The sequence below is a fragment of the Neofelis nebulosa genome, chromosome 6 (assembly GCF_028018385.1).
Source record: "Neofelis nebulosa isolate mNeoNeb1 chromosome 6, mNeoNeb1.pri, whole genome shotgun sequence".
NCBI classification, from domain to species: domain Eukaryota; kingdom Metazoa; phylum Chordata; class Mammalia; order Carnivora; family Felidae; genus Neofelis; species Neofelis nebulosa.
Window position 1 is genome coordinate 66,447,896 of NC_080787.1, and position 18,753 is coordinate 66,466,648.

The following is an 18,753-nucleotide window of genomic DNA, read 5'->3' on the forward strand; positions in this document are numbered from 1 at the left end:
AAAAATAAACATTAAAAAATTTAAAAAAAAGAAATAACAATAGCTAACAAATATTGAGAATTTACCACCTAAAAAGCACTATACTAAGCATTTCATACTAACTTATTGCCTCCAATAATCTATGGAGGGAATAGTATTATCATCCCAATTTTATAAATGAGGAAGATGTGTCACAGAGAAAAATTACTAGCACTCACAATTTTCAACCCTGGAGTCACACTTATAATTCTCTATGACCAAGACAGAAATAGTACACAGGTATTAGAAGCATAAGGTAACTTACAGATCATTTTGTCCATCATTTCTCCTACTGGGCTCCATATAAGAAGATATGGGTCAAACAGGTCCCTGGACAAATAGTTTTGGAGATATTTTTTCTCTCTCTTGGTCCATCACAACCTCAGATCGTTTGAATTCTTTTACAAGTTTTATCACCTCAGAATAAAAGTTTATGCATTAAAAAACAAAGCTATGAAACAACATGCTAAAGGAATTTGAAAAAGTTCTTTTCATATATGTTAACAACCCCCCTTCTGTAATTTTATATTTTGATGTCATTAGCCAACTTTTCTTTGTTTAGCAAAACTACCTTAAGCAGAATGATTGAGTAATTAAAGATTGGCAAACTATGGGGCGCCTGGGTGTCTCAGTCGGTTGAGCGTCCGACTTTGGCTCAGGTCATGATCTCGCGGTTTGTGAGTTCAAGCCCCACGTCGGGCTCTGTGCTGTCAGCTCGGAGCCTGAAGCCTGCTTCGGATTCTGTCTCCTCTCTCTGCCCCTCCCCAACTTGTGCTCTGTCTCTCTGTCTCTCAAAAATAAATAAATGTAAAAAAAATTTTTTTAAAAAGATTGGCAAACTACAACTACCAATCCAAATCCAAGAGAAAGATTTTTTTTACATTTAAGTTATAAAAAGAAAGGAGACTATATGATAGAGTCCTTATGTAGCTCTGCAAAGCTTAAAATATATACTATCTGATCCTTTGTAGAAAAAGCTTACCAATCCCTGGAGTAATCAAACACTGAAAGGGCAGGTACAATCTAAAGAGGTTTTTCTTACCCAGTGTAAATATGAGATCGTTTTCTCTAGTCCACTACTGAAGTAACTAATTTACAGAATTAAGTAGCAGTTACATCAAAATGTTTACTACTAAGTGTATTTAGCTTTGGCAGGCAAAAACATCATTCTACAAACTCAGAAGTACAAGAAATAGAATTTATTACTATAACAACTTACTTTCTATTTCTCATTCTACCTAGGGAGTTGAAAGTTAATGTCAATCTGTGATTCCCTTCTTTTTACCAGGACTGAGATTAATTTTGAGAGGACATTTGGTTACAGAGTACCACATGCTGGTACTGGTGAGACAGGCCCTACCCTTTCTGCTCCTGGGTTACTGGTCCATCTCAACTCTTATGCAGCCCTGCTTCCCACCCACGCGGCTCATTCAGGATTTTCCTCTAGGTTACTTCCTTGCCACTAAGGCCAGGATGGACTCACTAAATAGAAGCTAGTTACTTTCTGCTTGGATTATTCAGTGCCTGTAATTGTCAATATTTGCTTGCCTCATGTCTTAGGCTTTCCCTACGCTTTAAAAGTTATCCCTCTTAGCTTCACTATATTCTGCAATACATCTTTTATAGCATTTGTTAATTTCCTATTTTTGAATTTATTTGCTCCATGGTTTCTAAACACCTTTTGAGAATAGGTACCATTTTGTTTCTTCATTTATGCATCTCCTGTTTATAGCAGCTGCTGATGCATATCAGGCCAAAAATATTGGTTAGTGTTAATGACTAAGTATGTCCATTACAGAAGACTTTTCAGACTTGATTATACTTTTGTCAGCACTTGAGTTCTTGTATACCTCAAAAATAAACATTACATTTCCCTTATTCTTTTACTTCCCTTACAGCAATGAGATTTTGTTCATGTTCGTATAAATACACACACACACATACCCCTGAGGTCTTTAAAATTTCACTGAATATAGTAGAAAGAGGAACTAGAACTGGTGAGGACATTAGATATTACCAAATATGATGGGGCTTTTCATTAAACATTAAAATAAGGTCCACAATAGCTTCTGGCATATGGTAACCACTAGTTGGGTAGACATTGAATGAACTTTGTACCAACAGGACAATCATTTATTTTAGATACACATTTTATCTTGGCCTACAAATACCCTAGCTCTTGATGTGGAAATGAAACAGCTCTAAGTTCTCCCTAATTTCTCCAAGTATTAACTTTGTTGCCCGCTCATCTGCTATCAAAAATGTACAGAAGACATCGCTTTATATACTTGTTAAGGAGCTCAACATTGATTTGAGAACCATCCAGCAGCTTCAATGTAGACCTGAAGCAAATAAAAGCCAAAGAGGGAAACATACAGAAAGCTATATCCCTGACTGTACCAGCTTACTTCTCCACAGAATTATCCTTAAATTATGACTTAATATTTTCTTATTGGCTTTGTTCTGAGAGGACAGTTTGGACATGCCCTGTAAAATCACAATTGAAGATTATGGGTGGTTCTAGGATAATGTGTCAACTGAAATTCAGTTAAACACAGAGGTATGTGTCTAGGCCTGTGTCCTAGGCAGCACAACAATCTGACAAACTGAGCAACCCGGTCACTTTGGAAGTGGTCTCTGCTGAAAAAAAGGGTACTTAATCCAGCAACACCAAATACCTGAAATGCCCCTTAAAAGTACTTACCTCACACCACTTCAGTTCCATGCACAAGTAGCCTTCTGATGATTACATGAAGAGAAGATACGTTGTGATTTGGAGATGTGACCATTACAGTTACTGGAGCGTTTTCCATTGTAATTCTAACCTGACAAAAGTGATTTTTAAAAATGTATTCATGGTATCAGATACATACAACTTTAGTAAATATTGATAAGGTCCAGTTACTGCCAAGAACCACTCAGCTAGCTACAAATTCCCAGACCAAGTTCTGAAAGGATAGGGACTCTCTTCTTTAATCCTAGAAAATCAGCAGCTGTCATCCAACACCTGGTATATATATGTAGGAGCTTGGATAGTTGCTGAGTGGAATGAATAAATGATGTGCACATATAGCTAATTCATTGTGAGGCTGACTGATAGCCCACTATATTTCCTTCTGTTGATCCCAAATTCTGTCTCCTTGAATAGGCCTTCCTATTTAAATTTTAGCAAAGACATTTGTTCATTGTTAACATTCTTTACGTAAGAATTCACAATGTAACCTCCTTCTAAATTCTGGTGCCAGAAAAAATTAACTCCAGGAAAAATTAAGTGCTTCCTTTTATCCGGTGTAAAAACTTCATCATCCATCATAGTCTGTCTTTGCTGCCAGGAAATTCAAAGATATATTTACGTATAATTGCAATGATTATTTTATCTTCTAATAAGATTTCTTTTAAATAATACCTCGTTTTAATCTTTTGTTACATTTTAACATATTGCTATTTCTAAGTTTATCCATCTTAAACATCTACTGACTTTCCATGGTAAAAAAGAACTTTGCCTGCTTGAGACCATTTCTCCCTGCTTTCTTTTCTTCCCTCAACCCCCAAGTTATTAGTTTTTATGATGCTTTGTTGGTTACCTTTATAACTTTTTTTTCTTTCTTCTCTGCCTCCTCTATCAGAGACAGTCTCTCTCCTTTCTTCACGTCCTCCACCCCTCACCAATCTCCTGTGAAGTAAGGATATAAATGCCCTCTCCCCTTAGGTCTTCTTCCACCTCCTTTCAATCTTCCAATTTTTAACAGCTGTCTTTTTACAGTGTCAAGGTTGATATTTACATGCAGCACCATAATCAATGTCTACTGTGCTCTATGGATTAATTCTAAAACGGTATATTACTGTAACTATGTATATTCACTGAAAAGTTCAGCAGTATACTTTAAGCATTCTTGTATCCATGTTGTTTTCCTGGAGCTCCTACTTTTCTTTCCCTTTTACTTAAAAAAAAAAAAAAAAAGAATATGCATTTTTATTGCCTTTGGCATAGTGGCACTGTGACAGACGTCAGTTCCAGGGTCCTCATTTTGCCAGTTCCCTGCTGCATGTCTGAACAAATTAATTACTTGTTTGAAGTTTGCATGGAATAAGAGGGCCTTGACTTTTTAGAAAGCCATCACTAGGGATGATCTCTAAGTTAGGTATTTTCAGAGGACTTCAGAGAAAGTATGTCCTTCATTAGTGAAGTCACAAAACTCCAATCAGCGTCATAAAATATAAAGTTAAAGCCATTCCATGACTGAGGGGTCGGGGGAAACTTTGTTAAAGTAAACTTCTAAATAGGCAAGAAGCAAATTTATAGAATCTAAGAAGAAAAAAAAACATATTTAAAAAATAGAACTAGCCAAATGAAAAGCTAACAGTTGCTCTGACACAAATAATAACAGAAACTAACCCTAGCAGTAACAAAATGTATATTTAGTATTCAAGACAAATAGGGCAATATTTTCATAATAAAGCAAAATAAATCTTAAAAGTAGGCCAAACATACATTCCCCTTACCCTAATGGTTTATATAGGCTTAAATCATGTATTCAGACTTAAAGATTCTAACTAACAAATTTGCCTGTCAACTGAGTGCCTTCCAAGTGCAAGGAACTATTCTAGGCACCAGGGACGAACTTGAAAACCCAGACAGGTGTTCAAGGACTTACCTTCCAGAGGCAGCACACATGAAAGCAATAAATGACATCACACTCCACAGGGTGCCATGTGAGTAAAGACCACCTAACTGCCTGAAAGACTTAGGGAAAGAGTACCAGAGGAGATTTCAAGAATAAGGATTTTCTTAGGAGATAAAAGGAAGGGAAGGGTATCATAGGAAGAAGAACAGTTCAACAGACAAGAGATCTGAGAAATCAGCGACTTGGATAATGGTGAGATACCTGGCTCATGTGATCAGTGTGAGGATATCAGAGAAAGCAGGACAGTCAGGTAAGAAACATACCAGAAAGGCTTTACGTGTCACATGACAAAAAAGGATTTCATTCCAAAGTAAATGAAAACTTTTCACAGCAAAGTAATGGAATAATCTGATTTGTATTATCAAGGTAAGACTGAAAGGAGTCAGGGCTTGGCACAAAATCCAGTGAGAAAGTTCAAGTACTTTGTGTTACTCTGCTAGGGCTATCATAACAAAAACCCCCAGACTGTATGGCTTAAACATTAGAAATTTATTTTTCACAGTTCTGGAAGCTAGAAATCCAAGATCAGGGTGCAACAGGGTTGGATTCTCCAGAGTCTTCTTTTTGGTTTGCAGATGGCCTCACATGGTCTTTTCTCTCTCTGTGTATATCCCTGATGTCTCTTCCTCTTCTCATAAAGGCACCAGCTTACTGAATTGGGGCTCCACATACTGGCCTCTTTTCACCTTACTTACCTCTTTAAAGGGCCCCATCTCCAAATACACTCATATTCTTAGGTACTGGAAGTTAGGACTTCAACCCAAGAATTTTTCAGGAACACAACTCAGTCCATAACAAAGTGACTGGCATTAAGAATGGAGAAGAGGGGCGCCTGGGTGGCGCAGTCGGTTAAGCGTCCGACTTCAGCCAGGTCACGATCTCACGGTCCGTGAGTTCGAGCCCCGCGTCAGGCTCTGGGCTGATGGCTCGGAGCCTGGAGCCTGTTTCCGATTCTGTGTCTCCCTCTCTCTCTGGCCCTCCCCGTTCATGCTATGTCTCTCTCTGTCCCAAAAATAAAAAAAATAAAAAACGTTGAAAAAAAAAAAAAAAAAAGAATGGAGAAGAGAGGACAAATGGAAGGATAACTAAGAAGTAGAAATCAAATACTTGACTGATGAGTCAGGTATACACAGGATAAGGGGTTCTGCTTGATCTCTGCTTTAGGCAATCAGGTATATGCTGGTGCCATTTGTCAAAACAAACAAAAACAACAGAGAAGGAGGCTTGGTGTGCTCAGAAAAGTGAGAAGTTCAAGTTGCAATTGAAGTACCCATTTCTAGTTAACAGGTAAGTAAAATTTGAAGCTTAGGAAAAAATAATAAATGTATTAATTATATGATATAATCCAACAATATAGATGGAAGCCCAGGGTACAGGAGATTATCAAGAAAGAAAATATAAAATAAAAACAGAAGGGAATGAAATTTGGTAAATAACTTTAAGGGTGCATGAAGAAGCCAAACATGAAGGCTGTGAAAGTATATCTGGACAAAGAATGAGAACAAAAAAGAGTGGCACAAAAATTAAGGGCAAGAAGAATTTAGTGGGAGATGGCTGTTAATTCCTAAGACTTTTTCAGAAAGTTAATGGTATTTTACTTCAAAGATGGGCTTTTTAAGAGTTCTAATTTGTGCTTTTTATGAGTTCTGATTTACAATATTGTTTGTGATGATTTCTCACTATCCAAAATGTGTTCAATATACCAGTATTATGTAACATTCCTTATACCTTTTGAAAATTACAAATCTTTGGAATGAAAAAAAACCTTTAAAGCCAGAAATGTCAAATGTATTAAACTAATCAGTAAAATGATTTTTTTCAAGGTTAATTATTCTTGACAACGCTCACATTTATGCTGGAAGGCAAATGTTGAGGTGGGCTACCTACAACAATGTATAGGCCTTAATTCCTGTAGAGGTGGTAAGATATCTCATGGATTAATATCTGAACAACAGAACACATCTTGGAATGCCATGGTCTCATAGCACTAGGTAGCCTGAAATCTGTTCATGAAATATATTTGAATGGCACTACTGATTTAATGTACAAAACAGAAAAACAAGTTGCAGAGGGGAGTAACATTTATTTGTCAGCTATTTTGTGAGTATTATTTTTAGACAATCACTTATAGACACTTCAGAATTCCACATTACTCTAGAGACCCAAAGGCACAGATACAATTGATTTATTATGTTTTTTAAAAAGTGACAAAAGGGAATATTAGTTCTGGAAGATTTTTAATCAATTCAACACTATTATACACTAGAGAAAAAAAAATTTCCACAAACATTCCTTCACAAAATCCATAGTTTTATATTTACATAGAATTATTATAGCAATTTTAAATGTTAATCTATGATACAATGTTACTTCAGATAACATAAAAAATATAGTTTTTTTTAATAGCCATGCTCCCATTTTTGATGAAAGCTAGTCAGTTCATCCTAATATTAGTTTAACACTTTAAAAATGCATAACAGACATTCAGTCAGCTTTATAAAACCCCTACGACAGAGGCTGTCAAACGGAATAGACAGAGGGCTCATCATCACTTATGTCTGAATCATCTTCATCTACTCCTTCAATGACTGATTTCTTCCCTTTACAACAGGATACAATTAATCCAATCAAGAATACCTATAAATTTAAATAAGTTACATGTTACTTCTTAAATCTAAAATCATTCAGAAAGTAATGAATTTAAAATCCAATGTCATTACTGTGATACAAATGGGAAATTAAGGATCAAATCATCCCTAGGTATGATAACAGTACTTACCCCAAGAAAGGCCCAGTTACCAAAATAGTATGCTGCACTAAAGAACCAGAATTTGTGAAGGAACAGGTACGTCCGGGTAACAGTACACTGATCTACAAAAGCAATAAAGGACTATGGTGAGATATTTTCTTTCTTGAAATGGACTATCAATACTTTATCTAAAAGACTGTTAACCAAATAATGGCCACGGTCAGTAAGTGTTAGAGATAGGACTGAAATCTAGGTCCTTCTCCAAAGTCCACTCTTTCAGTACCCTTTCTTTTAAATTACCAAATAATAGGATATTTAAAAAAATGAATGTCTCCAATGTAACCCTGGCCTTATATATATATATATATATATATATATATATATATATATATACACACACACATATATAAGGCCAGGGTTATATGTGTGTGTGTGTGTATATATATATATATATATATATATATATATATATACTTATATAAGGCCAGGGTTACATTGGATTATGTGTGTATATATATATATTATATACACACATAATCCAATGTAACCCTGGCCTTATATATACATATATATATTATATATACACTTAAAAGCCAAGATTATATATACACATTTTATATATATATATATATATATAGAGAGAGAGAGAGAGAGAGAGAGAGAGAGAGAGAGAGAGGCTAGTTTAATTTGAAATAGAAAAAGCATTTAAACCTGGAGTGTCAGATATGTGCTAAAACAAAACAGATAAAAAGTTCCCCTGATGAAGACAAAAGAACAAACAAAACAAACAAAAAAAAAAGTAATCAGAATTGATTATAATTAAGTTGTACTTTTCTAAGAATCCAATTTTCAGGACAGCTCAAATTTGAGAGTTTTTTTAAGATTTTTTTTTCTTTTTAAGAATGCTACTGAAAAGGCTGCTACTTTTTTAAATACAAAATTGTTATTTACTAATATGATATTGCTTGAATTTTAGATTAGTATTTAAATTTTGAATTAAAAATAAGTCATACACCAAAATGAATCAATCATAAAGAAAAACATAACTCTTAAAGAGACTGATTGTTTAACATTTTTGTCAGACTCCATACTAGTTTTATCCAAATAGAGTATTTTCATTAGCTTACAGAGTCCTCTATCCATATACACATATATCTGATAAATAATATCTAAGGAAATATTCGTTTATTAAAACCATTCAGAAAAGGCTGGGGCAACAAATACAATATAATGTATCTGATTGAAAAATTATATATGCTGCAGCTAATAAAGGATTCTAACCTTCTAAACTTCAGAGGGCCCTTCATTCATTACAGAAGAAAATCCTTATCTTACAAGGCAACTTCTTTCCAGTCTATTGATTTCTGCATATTTTAACCAAAATTGACAATGGCAAGAAATTTCACATGCAGTTAGGAGACTAATATCATAATCCTATAGCTGATTAAGAAAATAAATACACTGTTGATTTCTAATTTTACCAACTCTCTTATCATCATCAATAAATGCTATTTTCTCTTAAAACATAAAATTAAGCTGAATCTGTAGCTCAATTTATTACACAAGGGTTCTAATACACTTTATTTTGGGCCTATCACATGGTTTTCTGAGAATAGCCTTTAGGTTATAGTTTATACAAATACAAGACTTGTTACGTAAAGTTTTAGATATGTTACATACATATAAGATATCTAAATCTTATCTACTCTAATCCCTTCCACTGTACTTCAAACATTTATTTCTGAATTGCTCAATACCAAACTGGACAAAGCAATCTTTTTTTTTTTTTTTTTTCTGGCAGAGAAACATGCAGTTTAATAAAGAAGCAATCTCTTCCTTTCATAAACAAGAACCACCAATCTAATGATGATCTACTGTCCCCCATCAAGGGCCTCCTTCATATTTTTTTCTCTCTTTCTCAACAGAAAAGTCTAGAAGGAAAAGTCAAAGCTCTCTAACAAAAACCAAAATGGCTTCAAGCAGTGGCATCTGAACAAATGTTTATCTCCTGTCCTATGGTTACTAGCACTCAAGATTATAGCTGGGTGCTGTGCTGAGATGAGAGTTCAGTCTAACAGAGGAGAATCACAGAGAGGAAAGTCATTAGTCATTTACTCTGCTCCACAATATTTTATTCTCACCTCCACTACAGATCTTGCTTCAAAGTAACAGAATTACAGGCATACCTTGGAGATATTGCAGGTTAGGTTCCAGACCACCTCAATAAAGCCAATATTGCAATGAATTGCAATGAAATTGCAATGAAAATAAAATGAATTGTTTTTGTTTTCCCAGCGCATATAAAAGTTATGCTTACACTAAGCTGTAGTCTAAGTGTGCAACAGCATTATGTCTAAATAAACAATATACATACCTCAATTAAAAAATACTTTATTGCTAAAATCTAACCATCACCTGAGCTTTCAGCAACTCATAATCACTGATCACAGATCACCATAACAAATATGATAATAATAATAAAGTTGGGATTTTGTGAGAATCCTAAAATGTGACACAGACATGAATTGAAGAAATGCTGTTGTAAAAATGGCACCAGCAGACTTGCTCAGGCAGAGCTGCTGCAAACCTTCAATCTGTAAACAATGCAGTATCTGCAAAGTGCATTACTAAAGCAAAGCACAATAAAACGAGGTACACCTGTATTCAATTTGTCACTTTTCCCTAGATAAGTCTGAGTACTCTAAAGTATCCATCAGTGAACCTGGCATTCATATTTAAAATAGCTGCCAAAGTAAGCTAAAATTTTTTAAAAGGGGTATTTTATTTAAAAATTGTATTGCTAAATAGTACCTTTTCTAATGTAACTAAAATCTGACAAGATTCCAAGGATGTCAAAATGAGAGACTTGCATAGATCATGAATATGAAGTATAACTACAATGTCCAGTATGGTGAAGGAAGAACCCAGACTCTGGTGTCTGACAAACAGTCAAATATCATTTGGCCACTTCCTTGCCAAGTGAATGGGCAAATGTGAACTGTTGAGACTATGCTTGTGAAATGGAGAGATTGCCTCTGTACAGGGTCATTCTAAAGACCAAATGAGGTATACCAAAATCTCCGTGCAAAGTGGCAGTTAATATTAATTTTCTTTGTTTTTTTTCCCCTTCTTCAAGGTATAACTGAACCCATGATAAAGAACATACTTAAGAGCGGCTCAAGTGGTCTCAAGAAAAACAACTAATATTAAGATTTTTAAAGTATATGTCCAATAGTAGTAAAGAAAATAATGGCTTAGACATCAGTATCATGACTATTGTGTCTATATTCATTATTTTTATGTCTCTATAGTCAAAGTGTCACCACCTAGACCCCAAGACCTGACCTTTACTGCCCACTAGCTTATATTCACTAATCTCTGTCTTATGTTTTTCCTTAAGCACTTCTTTCTTGCTTACCTCTCAATTCAGGCAAATGAAACTGGAAACCACCACCAGGTGATGGTGACTGCCCTGACAAGACCTCCCACTGGACTAGATCACCCAGACCATTTGAGCTAAACCCCTGACTTGTGCCTGCACAGATGCACCAAGAAGTGATCCCTGGAATGACCAGCAATTACCTTTACTTCATTATAATACTGAACGTCTGCCCAAGGAGGAGCCTTAGCCTCATTTACATCACATATAACATATGTATAGACATGTCTTAAGGTTCATGTGTGACCTTATGCTTCCTCTACATATGACTACAAGGCTTCCATATGTAAATATTCACCCCAACCTTAAACAAAGGGTACTCATTCACCCTCTCTTGGGGAGTCACAGATTTGGAAGCCACTCCACATGATCTCCTTATCTGCTGCAAATAAAAGTTTTCTTTGTGTGACAACTCAACCTGGTGCACTTTCTAACTCACCAAGGAGAGAATTCATGTTGGTTCAGTTAGAAATTCAGACACAAATGGATTTAGCGAAATTCAAATGTGTATAATTCAGTAATATGATATGTGCTAAACAGTAATATACCTTTAAATAAAAATAATCCATTTGAATGTTTCAGAAATGAAGAGAGGGACAGGCTGGGACTTGTGCAAAAAACGCCTGTTAACAATTATTTTAAAAACAAGAACAGTATCTTCTATGGCTTAAGTATTTTATGAGCTTAACCCTACAAGTATAAACATGTTTGAGAAAAGTTCTTCAACCTTCTCCACGTTGTTACAATGTTCTAAACTTTAAAAATAAAAGTTCCATTACTCCTTTCCATACTGAAAGATATTTTGGGATTCAAAACACCACTGAGTTAGAAATCTCAGGGCCAGAACGGGGATTTTATTTTATTTTATTTTTTTAAATTTTTTTTAACGTTTATTTATTTTTGAGACAGAGAGAGACAGAGCATGAACGGGGGAGGGTCAGAGAGAGGGAGACACAGAATCTGAAACAGGCTCCAGGCTCTGAGCTGTCAGCACAGAGCCCAACGCGGAGCTCGAACTCACGGACCACGAGATCATGACCTGAGCCGAAGTCGGCCGCTTAACCGACTGAGCCACCCAGGCGCCCCCAGAACGGGGATTTTAAAACAGAGGCTGAAATGGCAGAAGTCAGTCAAATCAACTTATTTTTCCATAGAGGTCTAATAAACTATTCAGTGACATTTTAATTTGTCTTATCACCACTGATTGTTTGGCCCACCACAAAAAAATATATCTCATTTTTCCTATCATGTTATTTTACATGTTTACCATTTTTAAAGGCTGTAGATTTGACACAAACCTTCTAAAATAACATTAAAAGGTAGTCATTGTTAGTTTTCTGCTATGTTGTTGAAAAATGACACTAGATGACAAATCCATACACACAGTATGTAACAACTCTTTATAGCTATTTTTATATGTAATGTATATATCATTATGTTTATATTGATATAAAGTGGTATATGTCCACAGAAGAGTTTTGGTTAATAAGTGCATGCAAATATTTTATATCCAAGTGATGATTCCATACTCAATCAACAGAGGGGGCTTTTCTCCTCACCATCTGCCATCTTCCAGCTGTTTACCTGAATCATGGATATCTAGGAGATCTATGGATGTCTTTATACAGTTATCTAAAAAATTATAATTAAATATTTTGTTGATTTTTTTTTTTTAATTTTAGAAAGAAAGAGTGCAAGTGGGGTAGACGGGCAGAAGAAGAGAGAGAGAGAATCCCAAGAAGGCTCTACCCTCAGCACAGAGCCCGATGTAGGGCTTGATCCCATGAACTGTGAGATCATGACCTGAGCTGAAGTCAAGAGTCAGATGCTTAACAGACTGAGCCACCCTGGTGCCCCTATAATTAAGTATTTTGAACTTGGTTTGACCTTCAAAATAAATTTAAATCACTGGATGTTTCATTTAAGGATTGTGTTCTAAAATTAACTGTTCAGGAAATTTCTGTTGTTCCTCAAAAGGACATATAAAAGTTCTAATTAAACTAAAGAGTACTGTTAACAATGAAAAATTAAAATAAGGGTTCAGATAAAAACTTTTTTTTTCCTGATGATAAGGTGGCCACACAAAAAGGATCAAAATTAAGAGCCAGGAAAGGATATCTGGAGCGCATGAATAAAACAAGATACTTTTGACTACTGACATGATGGTCTACCCTTCCTCCATCTCTTCTCACTTATTATCAAACAGATGAATAACAGAAAGTGCAATTAAATCTCTATTTTTCATGTAACAGCAACCATTATAAATATACCTGATAAATTTTATATTATGTATTTCCTGTTTCCTTTTAAATTGTTATGTCATTTTTAAAAATGTTTATTTATTTTTGAGAGAGAGAGAGAGTGAGCAGGGGAGGGGCAGAGAGAGACAGAGATACAGAATCCAAAGTATCCGGCAGCACAGAGCCCAACGCGGGGCTCAAACTCACGAGCCATGAGATCGTGACCTGAGCCGAAGTCAGATGCTCAACCAACTGAGGCACGTAGGCGCCCCCGTATGTCACTGTTAATGTGTGCTGACTGACACTAAAATAACTTTGGTTATTAACTATGATAAACCACAACTTCTACTTCAAATATATTTTTAAAACATGTAGTGTTGATTTAAGCCACAATTAAGTCATCATGTTATACCTTCACCTGAAATCAACTCAGAATTAATTACACTCTATATCTGTACTTAACTTATATAATGAATTCTTATATTACATACGCATATATAGAGAAGGCCTTTGAGAAAATTCATGTGCCATGGAGAATGAACTTTAAACTTTAAGACAAATATTTTGTCTGACAAAAACAGACATCTGGACTATTTAGAATGCCACTTTATGTCTCATGGTTGCCCCTGATTATGCTAACTCTGATTTCTGCTTAGGGTCTTGATACTACTGAATATTTAGAATAGACATGTAAATCTTAACTGTACATAGGCTAAGGAGCTTGACTTTATTGTGATATGATTAGGAATTATTTATCAAATGATTTTAAGAAAGGGAATAACATGAGTGGAATGTAGACTGGCAGAGGGGATTGAGAGTAGATAGAAGTTCACTAAGTCAGGAGACAATCTGAGTGAAAATGTGAGCTGTCAGGATAGAAAAACAGGTTGGACTGAAAGATTTTGGAAGTAAAATCCCAGTTAATCACTGTTTTACTGTCAAACGGACTTACAGCATATGAAATATATACACATAAAAACCTTTGAGACACTAACAAATTACATCCCAATAAAAAAAGAGGTACTGGCAATATACTTCCAAAAAAAAAAAAAAAAAAAAGAGCAGAAAAAAATTTTAAATATGTAATAAAAACCAAAGTTGTATATTTATCTTAAAATTTAATAAATGGGGTTACCTGGGTGGCTCAGTTGGTTGAGGGTCTGATTTTGGCTCAGGACAAGATCCCAGGGTCATGGGATGGAGCCCTGTGGAGCCTGCTTAAGATATTCTCTCTCTCTTGCCCTCGGCCCTTCCCCCACTCACTTACTGTCTTTAAATAAAATGAATCAAAAAAAATTAACAAATAGCATATAGTTAAATCAATATTTTGTTAAATTTCACTGGGGGAGCCAAGTAAAAGGGAAAGAAAGAATTGGTGAACATTAAAAATCAAAATTCTAAAGGAAATAGTTTTATTGTGTTTATGAATACACAAACTATATCTGGTTAATAAAGGTAACACTTGTCAGATGTTTTACACTAAACAATGAGTTTTATAGTGATTAATTTTAAGAGCCAGTATAACTGGTGTTGAGTTCTGATTACATTTAAGTAAGTCTAAGATATTTCAAAGGTGCTAAATTATGTAGTGCTCCAAGAAAGAATGTTCTTAATTTCATTTGTGTTATTCACCGGCCATATAAAATTTATAAAAAGGAGTTACAAAGGTAAGCATTAGCATATAACTTGTAGAAATAATCGCAAATTTATTAGTAAACTCTAAATTAACAAGATTTACTATCTACTAGTCTTTTTCTAAATTTTTTTTAACATTTATTTTTGAGAGACACAGCAAGACAGAGCACAAGTGGGGAAGGGGCCGAGGGACACAGAATCTGAAGCAGGTTCCAGGCTCTGAGCTGTCAGCACAAAGCCCGACACAGGGCTTGAACTTACAGACCATGAGATCATGACCTGAGCTGCAGTTGGCTGCCCAACCAACTGAGCCACCCAAGTTCCCCATATTATTTATTAGTCTTAATTGACCAAGGATAGTCAAATAAAAAAAGGGAATAGAAAACAATTGTTTTCCACTACTTAATTTTTTCATGTAAAAAAAATAGTTTGGTGGGTATAGTAAAAAATACTAAAGTTGGAGATAGAAAACGGAGGTATCAGTTTCTTTGTAAGTGACAATAAGATGATATCTGCCCGAGGTATACAATGACAGGATAGACTGACCTTCTGAGAATTAAAAATAGAGAGAAATCTACATGTGATTGCTGATGTTTTAGGAGTTAGCAACCTTAAGCAAGAATCTGCATATTCGTGGCTGAGAAGTTTCACAAATTACCTAGACCGGCTTTGGCATAGACTCCAGAGAACTTAGAAAGCTTATACCTAATTAACTTCACTATTCTTAGTTGAACTTTTATCATCACCTAGAAAAAGAACTTTGATATCAAGAAACTCTCGGGATCTCAAGCAAAATCCAAGAAAAATGATGCTCTGGTCAATACCTAATTCTCTGGTCTGCATGGCAACCTCACTTGACAAGAGACACAAGACATTAGGCTATCTCAGCTGGATTTTACCAGCCAGTAAGATCAATGAGGCCCTCTTTCTGACTCCATGCCTACCTAGAAACTATGTGACTATAAATCTGATTTTCCATACAGATTCTTTGTCTCTTGTGAGAGTTCACTAACCCAGGCCTCTAGTTTCTTTGATAGTTGTGCTTCCTGTGGTAAATTAATGAACTCACAGCTGGCTAATACATTAGTCTCTCTTCTGCTCAGGTATCTGAAGCCAAATATAGTCGGTGATCACCAAGGTATGGTAGTATTTGATGGGTAGATTTAAATCAAATAAAGCTATCAATTCACAAACTTATTATTTGTCAAGTAAAATATTATAAATTTACAGTACTTAACCATGAAGGACTATTTCAATCTGTTGAGAACAAAAGTTTTTTGGTTCAAGATGACAGACTGGGCACAGTCATTTGTTCCTTGTCCTTCCCAGAACCTCATTAAAGCTAGAGTAGAGGAATAAAGCCAGGAGCAATCTTTTAACAGCAAATAGAATGGGAAGAAGGCCATCAGGTGATTAGAGACTTCAACAAAAATCTGGAAGATGAAAAGCCACATTTAAAAGCTTTCCAGTAAAACTGGTTTCCCTCCTATTTATTATAAAATATAAATTTAAGGATCACTAGAAACCTCAATCACAGAATTCTCATGATGAGGCCTCCTAGTTTCTGACACTTAAATATAAATTAACATAAATATGAATACACTATCAGATATATATAGAAAATATCAGCATGAAGGAGAAAGAATAAGATAAACAGAACTGTTCCTAGACAAACAGAATTGTGATTTTATTTAAAGGAAACCATTACGAAAAATGTATAAAACCTTCAGATATTGGAGAAGATATTACACATCCATAAAACAAAGATGTTTGAAAAAGACCAGAATACTAAAGTACTTGAGGAAAGTAAGACTTTGTTATATGAAATAAAAAATTCAGGATATAGTCTGAAGATAAAGCTGAACACATACTTAAGAATCCAGACTAAAAATGGTAGGCATAAAATATGAAATATAGATAAGACAAATGATCAACTGAAGATATCCAGCAACTAATGAACATAAGCTCCCAAAAGGAAAGTGGAGAAAAGAGAGCTTACCAAGTTAGCTTCAAAAGAAGAAATACATTGGCATTAGATATCTCACCAGTTAAAAATGAAAGACAGAAGATGATGCAATGCCTTTAAAGTTCTAAAAGAAATAACTTCTTATACAGAATTCTAAGCATAACCAAACAACCCATCAATTATATCAACTGAGAACAAAATAGTTTTCAGACATATAGGTGTTTTCTGATATGTATTTCATACAAAGCATGTCTTTTTTTTTTTTTTTTTTTAAGCTCAAGTATAAAGCCAGAGGCTTGGGGGAAGAAATCAAGAAAAAAGATATGGTTTATAATGCATCAAAAGTCCAGTGAAGAGAAATTATAACATTATAGATGAGCAGCAGAATCAGAAAGCAATTGAACCAAATAAGAAAAGGAAGTCAGTAGGGACTTAGAAGGTACAATGGATTTCATTCAACAGATAAAGTAAGCAAGAAGCTACAAGATACAATATACAAGGTATATTAATATTTTATGATACTTTAATAACATTTTTTAAAAAGAGAAAAAATAACATAAAAAAAGTAGTTTAATTCTACAAATTGTTTTGAGGGAGACAGAAAAATATACTTATGTAACATTTTCTTAGCCTGAAGGAGCTATAAAAGGGTGTCTGGCTGGCTTAGTCATTAGAGCATGTGACTCTTGATCTAGAGGTCATGAACTCGAGCCCCATATTGGGCACAGAGATTATTTAAGAAAGAGTAGAACAGAGATAAGATATATAAATGACTATAAATTAAGACAGAGTAAGGTAATGTGATAACAAGTAAATGTTATGGGAATTCAAAGGAAAAAAAGAGACCACACATGTTTGAAGGTTCAAATCAGAAGGTCAGGTTTGAAGTAAACATCAGATAGTCAGGATTCTGGGTGATAAACATGGGCAGGGTGACAACAGAAACTAGTTGTGACATTTCAAGGACAAATAGTTAAAAAGTAAAGGTGGAAAAGATGGTCATGTTCAGAAAATGTATGGAAAAATCCTACATATTTGAAGGATGGATTAAATAGTGGTAGTCCATCAATCCTAGTCTGAATCTGTCAGACGATAAGGGGAGAGGAACATAAGGTTTCTACTGAAGGAATGGCATTATCGGAGTACTTCAGAATAGCGGTTTCCACACTGTGGCTCCCAGATCAGAATGCTCAGAAAATTCTGGAGTCTGACTTCAGATTCACTGAATCAAAAATTTTGTAATCTATGTTTAACAAGCCTTCAGGAGACTCAGATGCATGCATAAACTCGATAATCACCGCTTCAGGACAATTAAGCTAATAGCACTGGGTAATGTGGATTAGAGTGAAGTACTAGTTAAAAGGTACAGCAATTCATGTGAGATGTCATGCAGGTGAGATCTGAGGGTCAATCTGGCTACAGTCCCTTAGCAGCTGACTAGGTGTGCAGAAAGAGTGGATTGAAGGTAACTGTGCTTTAAAGAATGGTGGTAGTGTGAGACACAATGAAGTCAGTAAGTATAGTCCAAGGTCCTTATGTAATAGTTTGTATTCTCTTTATCGAGAACTATTCATTTTATTTTTTTCCTGTGTATTTATTTATTTTGAGAGAGAGGGAGAGAGAGAAACAGAAAGAGAGAAAGAGAGAGAAAGAGAGACAGAATCCCAAGCAGGCTCAGTGCTGTCAGCCCAGAGCCCAACATGGGGCTCAATCCCACAAACCATGAGATCACGACCTGAGCCGAAATCAAAAGTTGGACACTTAACCCAATGAGCCACCCAGACACTCTAAAAACTATTCATTTTAAACATTTAAAGTTTAAACATAAGGTAGGCTCTATATATTATTTTCATTGGATTGATAAATCTTATTTAGAGCTATGCACAGATAGCTAATAGGCTCACATCTTTATTTTGCTTGCTTTCTTGACCATGAGGTAATGCCCTAACCTCACATACCACATACCACACTTGCTCTCAGCCGTAAGGGAAATCTAATGAGAAAATGTGCAATGACTAACC

At 35.1% G+C, this 18,753-nt stretch overlaps 1 protein-coding gene across 2 annotated transcripts in view; it reads right to left on the reverse strand.

The window, feature by feature from the left end:
• Positions 1–6,766: 6,766 nt before the first annotated feature.
• The window catches only part of LMBRD1 (LMBR1 domain containing 1), a 114,306-nt gene continuing 102,319 nt past the window's right edge, over positions 6,767–18,753 (reverse strand). For both annotated transcript variants that reach the window (XM_058734372.1, XM_058734374.1), the window contains 2 exons: positions 7,483–7,574; positions 6,767–7,340 (listed from right to left, as the gene is read on the reverse strand). In XM_058734372.1, the coding sequence (XP_058590355.1) occupies positions 7,224–7,340; positions 7,483–7,574 (209 nt within the window). In that variant the 3' untranslated portion in view covers positions 6,767–7,223. The remainder of the gene's footprint in view (positions 7,341–7,482; positions 7,575–18,753) is intronic.